Source organism: Cebus imitator, unplaced genomic scaffold (assembly GCF_001604975.1).
Source record: "Cebus imitator isolate Cc_AM_T3 unplaced genomic scaffold, Cebus_imitator-1.0 Scaffold237, whole genome shotgun sequence".
Classification (NCBI taxonomy): Eukaryota; Metazoa; Chordata; class Mammalia; order Primates; family Cebidae; genus Cebus; species Cebus imitator.
Window position 1 is genome coordinate 2,777,580 of NW_016107552.1, and position 8,162 is coordinate 2,785,741.

Here is an 8,162-nt window from a genome sequence, read left to right on the forward strand (position 1 = left end):
CACACACACGCACACACAGATGCACACACACACAGGCACAGGCACACACATGCACACACAGGTACACACACACGCACACACACAGATGCACACACACACAGGCACACACATGCACACACAGGTACACACAGGCACACACGTGCACACACACAGGCACACATGGACACACACAGGCACACACAGGCACAGACACGCACACACAGGCACACACATGCACACACACACATGCACACACAGGCAGACACACAGGCACAGACACGCACACAGGCACACACATGCACACACAGGCACACACACATGCACACACAGGCACACACACAGGCACAGACGCACACACAGGCACAGACGCACACACAGGCACACAGGCACAGACGCACACACAGGCACAGGCACACACATGCACATACAGGTACACACACACGCACACACAGAGATGCACACACACATAGGCACACACAGGCACACACATGCACCCACAGGTACACACACAGGTACACGCAGGCACACACGTGCACACACACACAGGCACACATGGACACACACAGGCACACACAGGCACAGACACGCACACACAGGCACACACATGCACACACACATGCACACACAGGCAGACACACAGGCACAGACACGCACACAGGCACACACACACGCACACACAGGCACGCACAGGCACAGACACGCACACACACGCACACACAGGCACACACATGCACACACACAGGCACACACACAGGCACGGGCTAATTGTGCCTCTAATTGGCACCTGAGATATTCTGATTTTCCTTCATGTCCACATCTCTTCCCGTCCTCCTGTTCCTATGACATTTTCCTTAATTATCTCATGTAATCCTTTAAACATAAAACCCTTATCCCTTAAACATAAAATTCTTTTGGCAGATGAGAAAAGTGAGGCACAGAGAGGTCTAATGACTTGCTCAAGGTCACACAGCTGGGAGTAGCACAGCCACCATATGAACCTGGGTCTGTGGGGGGCTGAGTCCAGCATTCTCCAACTTTCCAGTTAGTGCTGGGAGGAACTAGACTGGTCTCAGAGGGTTTGGGAGTGTAACTGAGCAGTGAGGGACCCTGTCTCCTCCTTGAGAGCTCCGACATTCACACAGTAGTAAGCATCAGGACCTCAGAAGCAATAAAAACGCACACTGACATGAGTCTTGAAGAAGATTGAAACCACCTTCTCCTGCAGCCCTGAACTCAGGATTTCTTTTAGTATTTATGATGGCTATTGGTTATTGTGCAACGACCCTGTGACAGGAGTTGCCCAACCCCAGGGGGGCACCAACCACATAAAATAGAATGTGAATGGTGGCCTCTGGAGCATTTCGTAGTCTCGTGATTGGAGCCCCTAGAGTTGTGCAGTGGTCATCCCACAAGCTAATAAGCACATTGGAATCTCAGGACAGTAGATACTAATATGCGCATTTTACAGATGAAGAAACTGAGTCTCCAGGAAGTAAAATGGCATTTGCAAGGTCACCCAGTGAGGAGATCCCTCACCAATCAGAAGGGGCACAATGCTAGAGGGGCAGGCTCCTTCCTGGTCCCCAGACCTTCCGGCTCCAAGGTGGCAGAGAGAGAAAGTAGGATGGTGACAGGGACTCACCACTTTGATGGGCCTCAGAGAGCTCAGGGAGTCTGTCCTCCGGCTGCTGGTCCACGAGTCCCAGCGAGGGTACTCGCCCTTCTCAAACACAAACTGCTCGCCCTTGCAGTTGGCCTGTTCATAGCCCACCCAGCTGCCATGGAGACAGAGAGAAACGGGGCAGGTCAGTTCCACTCCAAGCTTCCTATGGCAGGATCCTGGCTACTCTCACTGGCCCCAGGGTTCACCCTTGCCCAGCGTAGCAAGATGTAGCAGCCCCACCCAAACCTTAGCACAGCAAACTCAGGTGCACAATGCCCTCAGTTATCCAGAACTCAGTGCTATGCTGCCTTCCACCACCTGGAACACAGTTAAGAAATAAGAAGGCGGTCTAAATGACGGCCCAGCAACAAATACCAATATATAGATGCAGTGCACTATGTACCAGTATGCTGGTAAATGAACAGCCAGCCCTCAAAAACCAGAACAAAAATTAACAGTCTTGATTTGCAGTGTTTGCCAATTTCCATGGTGTAAATGCTTCCAGGATGGCAGATTTCAAGGCATCGGTATGACACAGCTGCAAGTGGAGCTCTTACAAGCCATGCTCTGACTGCAAAGCGTGAATTATCTCCATAGGCTGCCAGACCCCAAAGCTCGGTCAGAAGACCGCAGACAGGGGCACAGCAAGGGTGGATTCCCCCGAGTCCACAAACTGATCACTTCACCTGCCGTCCCTGACCAGAGGAGGCTACCCAGGTACTTACGGTCCAGCCTGCACTAGGACAGAGCCTGCCTTCTCCACGCCAGTCTCCTTCAGGTTGGGGCAGGGGCCATTGAGCTCATGTGAGTGGCCCTGAAAGTTTTCCTGCTCAAAGATGATGATCTGTAACAGGAAGTGAGACTCAGACCCTCAGCATGATGAAGAGGAGCGACAGCAGGGTGGTGGACGTGGGGAGGGAGCTCAGAGAACCCAAAGGATGCTGAAGGGTTCACCCTCTAGAGTGACAAACCAAACAGAAAATCAGATCGCCCTGGCTCTGGCAGTAAGCCTCTGTGGGACTTCGAGCCTGCATTTCTCCTCTCTGAGGCTTAGGAAATAAAGACAGAGCCTAGGCCAGGTGTGGTGGCTCTCGCCTGTAATCCCAGCATTTTAGGAGGCTGAGATGGGAGGATTGCTTGAGCTCAGGAGTTCCAGATCAGCCTGGGCAAGATAGCAAGACCCCACTTCTAATTTTTTTTTAAAAAAAAGAAAAAGAAACAAAGGCAGAAACTGCCTTATGGTGGTGTTTGCTAGAAGGATTCAGGGGAGCATAATGGTTAGCACTCAGTATTTGCTCTGCTTGTGGGAGACACAGTTACGTTAATTAAGAGTTATGCTCCAGATCCCGTTAAGTGGCAGAGGTAAAACTGGAGCCCAGGCTTGTCTGATGCAGCTGAAATGGAAGCAGCACTTTGCAAACCCCAGCATGCATATGTAGCACCAGGGATCTGGAGGAGTGCAGTTTCTGATGGAGCAGGTCTGGGGTGAAGCCCTGGATTCGGCCTTTCCAATCACCTCCCAGGTGATGCGAGTGCCACTGGCTCATGGACCGAATTAGGAGTAGCAACGTGCTGACCACACTGTTTGAGCTTCTCCTTCTCCCATTAGAGCTGCACCAGTGCCTTCAGATACAGCCCTTACCTCCACTTCACCCGTAAAACTACACACACCTGGGCCCTTTCTCCAAGACTCCACAGAATGATCCGGTCTCCCTATGACCTCCCCCTTGAAATGCTTCTTAAGATGACTTCACTCCCCTTGCCTCCCTGGTTTCACTCATCAGCCCAAGGGAGGGGGGTCACAGGATCCCCATCAGGAAAACTGAAGCTCTGCAAAGTGAGGGGACCCACCCAACATCCCACATGCAAGCATTAACCATGAGGCCACCTGCCCCCTTTCATGGTTCCAGTGAGAATGTTGGGGGCCGATCTTTTCCAGCCACATTTCTCCAGCAAACTGCCCGCGGATGAAAAGACAGACTCAGGTCAGCACACTCCCAGTGCGGGCAGCTACAGAATCCACACGGTCAGCACTGGCTGGATAAACACAGACCACTCTCCCAGGCCTGGGATTAGCCACACAAAGAAGGGAAAGGGGTGCCCAACAGGGCTTAGAGGTGAATTCCATGGGCTCAATCCAGCCTTTACAGTCAGTGACCCAGCCGGCCACTGACTCAGCCAGAGATAGGGTCAGGAGATAAGGGCCCCAATGTGCCCTCTGTTAGATCCAGTTGTGCAAACCTAAAAAGCAATTCAATACTCTGGCCTCAGCTCCCTCATCTGTAAAATGGGAAATCAAGAATATGGAAGTTTGGGGCCAGTTTATTATTACTGCCCTGGCCTGGGACACAGGGGTTTGGGGATGGTTAGCACACAGTATTTGCTCTGCCGGTGGGAGACATAATTAAGTTAATTAAAAGACACACTACAGATCCCAAGTGACAAGCGGAAGGGCTGAAATGGAAGCCCAGGCTTGTCTGATGCAGCTGAAATTGAAGCAGCACTCCGCAGACTCTAACCTGTGCACATGGTACCTAGCATCTTGATCAAACGCAGTTTCTGAGGGAGCAGGCCTGGGGTGCCCACCTGAAAATGCAAGGGCAGTTTCTCCGTGCATTTGAAAGCCCAGAAGCTCAGAGGACCCAGGAGCTTAATAGCATTGCTATTATTAATCAACAGAGTCCAGGGTAAAACGTTACACATTGTCTGATCCTTTAATCCTGCACCATCCCACACAGTGGCCATTAGTAACAATGGCTACCGAACACGGGTAATTAGCCGGTACGATCGCTTATACTGTGCTATCATATTTTGAAAATTCAGAATGGAAAAATAATGTAAAACATCTGCCTAATAATTCTTACATTGATTATACATTAACATGACCATCTTATGGATATACTGGGTTTCATAAAATATAATATGAAAATTAATTTCACCTGTTTCTTTTTACTTTTGATGATGTGACCACTAGAAAATTTTGCATTACCTATGCGACTCACACTATATACCTAGTGAAGAGCGCTGCTTGTTTTTGTTCCAAACTCACCCAGCTCAGTCCCGCCTCAGAGTCTTTGCACCTGCTGTTGCTTTTGTCTGGGTGATCTCATCAACTCTCACCCCTATTTTTAATTTTTCTGTAGAGATCCGATCTCATTGTGTTGCCCAGACTGGCCTCAAACTTTTGGGCTCAAGCGATCCTCCCACCTTGGCCTTGCAAAGGCACCCCCAAATTTTTACATAGCCGCTCCCTCCCTTGACTCAGGTGTCTGCTCAAAAGAGAGGTGTCTGCCTCCTCAGAGAGGCCCTCCTGGACCACCTGAGCTAACACAACCATTCCGGCTCTCAGGAACTCCTTGCCCTGGTTTACATTTATTGGTAGCACTTCTCACTACTGGAAATCAGATATTCATTTATTTTCTGTCCTTCGGGAAAGTAAGCCCCGAAAGGGACAGATCAGGGTGAGCAGAAGAGGGGCTGCACCCACTCAGGGTTCCCTGGCCCGGGAGGCACCGAATCAGACAAAGGGGCCATTCCTGATGGAACCAGTGCCCAGGGCTTCCAAAGCGGCGAGGCACAGGAGGGCAGTCAGGTGGGCGCTCCTCGATAGAGGTTTGAGAGCAGACTGGGTGTGACAAGCCTCTGATGTTGGGATAAGATCCTGCCACCCTTGGGAGGGCAGGTGGATGAGAAATCAAAGAAGCCATTATTTGCCGGCATTAGGTGAATGCACACCCCAGGCTGTGTGTTACGCTGAATCTGGTTTCTTTGCCTCTCACAACTTTCCTATGCAATAAATCTGACCCTCCCCATTTTACAGAGATGAAACTGAGGCTCAGAGAGATCAAATAATTGGCCAGGATCACGCAGCAGGTGCAGAGCCGGACTCACAGCCCACTTCTGTCTACAAATCCCATCTCTGACTGAGAATGAGGGTCTACTCCAATTTCAGGGAGCCCTACTGACAAAAGGGTGCAGGAAAGCAGGTAAAGGAGAGAAACTGAAGTCTCCAAAGCTGGAAGCTGGTGCTGGGAACCGCAGCATGCCGGCTATGGGCTGGGAAGGGACCTTCAGAATCAGCCCCACGTGTGTGGATAGGAGAGGCTGAGTCCCAGAGAGGGGCAGGGGTGGAGAGGAGGTACCCATGAAGAAAGATGCCAAGCCCATTTTACAGAAGAGTAACTAAGTCTGGGAGAGGAGCATTGCACGCCCCTCCTCCAAGAGGTACCCACCTTGGGGTTGAGGGACTGTGGCTTGCCCGCCTGGGTCTGGTGGTCCGAGGCCATGATGGACTGTCCTGTGCAGAAATGACCTGGAAGACGTGGGAAGCAGCAGTGAGGACCTGGAGGGGCCATTGGCTTTTTCACTCTGTGGGGCCTGGGGACTCCTCCTCTCTGGCCCCAAACAGTCTTCTTTCCTCCCTGGTTTCAGCCCGTTCCAGAGCTGTGGGGTTCGTAAGCAGCTGCTTAAACTTCTGTCCTTAGCTTCATTTCTTTGTATCCAGGCCAGCTCCAGAACGAGGGGAAAATGAGGTCTACTCAAAAAACGGGCGGTGATCAACTAGAGCTTAAATAGGTCCAAAGTGGGTCCCCATCACTCAACCCCAGACAATAGATACCACGCAGAATATAGATCTGTCAATCCCAGAACTTCTGCCTTTATGCAGAAATGTCTTAATTTAAGAAAATGGTGTGAAACGAACAAAACCTAAGTATTGCCTGTATTTGGTGGTGTGGTGGCTCCCAGTTTAGGAACTCACAATGTTTCCCGTGCTCCTGCTCCTTCCCCCACCTCTCCCTGGGGCTCATCTCCCCATCCCGGTACCTGGATTTCTCTTCTCTGCCACTGGTTTTACTCCCCCACTAGTAAAATTGCCTGATACAGAACTAATGTTACAAGAAAGGGAAGAAATGGGTGCGATGGTAGAAATCCAGACACTGTGGCAGGCAGCAGGGTAGACCTGCCGTAGCTAGTGAGAACATGAGAAAAATCTGGAAAATTGTCAGCCTCTTCCCCTTCCTGCAGGAGGGATGGCCAACCCCCGCTGTGTTTCCCCAGGGGTAAGAGAGGAAGCCTGGCCTCCCTCTTCAGAGATAACGCCCAGCTTCCAGAAGCCCCTTCCATGTCAAAGGCCAAGACTGGATGTGTCCCAGAATGAAGAAATTCAGTTAAGCACCCTGGGAACCAAACCTACTGCTCTCCTGCAAGAAACCAGCCCCCTGGGCTTGTCAGAGCGCCTGAGGTCCCACGAGCCCACTTCCCAGTCCTGAGTATCTGAAGGCTGAAGAAGCTCATTTGGTCCAGTTTAGGAGCCGTCCCTGCTGCCTACCAAAATTGAGACTCTGGGCAGGTCACATCCTCTCCTGATGCCTCAACTTCCTGTTCTGTGACATGGGGGCGGTCACGATGTCTAATAACACCTGTGAACAGTTTGTGAGGATTCAACTATGGAACGCATCAGACCGGAAGCACTTGGCCATGGTCCCAGACTCAGCATGCAGCAAATGACAGCAGCTGTGGTATTATTACAGTCATTGCTACCTCGCTTCAGCGGCATTAAAATCACCTGTTGCTGGAGCGCTCACGTACCTGGGGCTGCACCCTATCCCCTAACGCTCCCAGAGGCTACGCACAAGTGGGAGCCCCATAATTGCAGATGTGAAGAACTGACTCACCCACCTAGAAATGATGCTGAACTGTCACTGATTTGATTCTTGCAAAACCCTCAGCTACAGTCTCCTCCTCAGTGGCTGGCAAAACAAGGACACTGACAGTCCGTTGAATATTAATAATAAAGAACGTTGCCCCAGTACCCACTATGTGCCAGATGATTCACCTACCTTCTCTTGAATCCACACAACAAAGAAGGCTTTTTTTTTTAACCCATCTCCCCATTTACCAGAAAAGAAAACTGAGGCTGACAGCACCGAAGTCTCTGCCCAAAGTCACCTTGTCAGAAAGTGGCAGGTGTTCCCATGCTTTCCGACAGAGATGAGGATGAGAGAAAGAAGGAGAGACAAGCAAGAGAGGCAATCTTACCAGTGACACCAGCCCCTGCGAGTGCCGTGAAGCTCAGCCGGCGGGAGGTGGCATTTATACCTTCCCCAGAAGTGCCAGTGCCAAGATGAGTGGCCGCTGCGTTCCTGCGAAAAGCAGGGTGAGAATGCTGGCTTAAGCCCCCGCCAAAGCCTGGGTCAGCAAATGCCCACAGACATTGTGTCTCTGCACAATAATGTCATTAGCTTTCAGATTCGGCCGCGCCAGGGCGATCGGGCAGCTGGGCAAGGAGATGCCCGCTTTGCATGCATCAGCCGTCTGGCTGCCAGGGCCGGGGGCACGCCGGGTTCACTGGTACAGTCAGTCAGGCCCCGAGGCATGGCAGACAGAGGAGAATCTCAGTGGGCTTGAGGAAGGACAAGTAAAGAAGGGTGGTTTGGCAGAGCCTGGGTTTCATTCATCTATCCATTTATTTAGTCAATGCCTATTTGCCAGACATCCACTCGGCACCAAGCTCTGTTCT

General features: G+C 51.3%; 1 protein-coding gene across 1 annotated transcript in view; it reads right to left on the bottom strand.

Annotated features, from left to right (window-relative positions):
- CRYBB2 (crystallin beta B2) overlaps nucleotides 1–7,787 on the bottom strand; it is a 10,681-nt gene extending 2,894 nt beyond the window's left edge. Inside the window, exons 1-4 of the mRNA XM_017498155.2 lie at nucleotides 7,682–7,787; nucleotides 5,875–5,954; nucleotides 2,368–2,486; nucleotides 1,622–1,754 (exon numbers count right to left, since the gene is read on the bottom strand). Of these exons, the coding sequence (XP_017353644.2) occupies nucleotides 1,622–1,754; nucleotides 2,368–2,486; nucleotides 5,875–5,928 (306 nt within the window). The 5' untranslated portion in view covers nucleotides 5,929–5,954; nucleotides 7,682–7,787. The remainder of the gene's footprint in view (nucleotides 1–1,621; nucleotides 1,755–2,367; nucleotides 2,487–5,874; nucleotides 5,955–7,681) is intronic.
- Nucleotides 7,788–8,162: the final 375 nt, after the last annotated feature.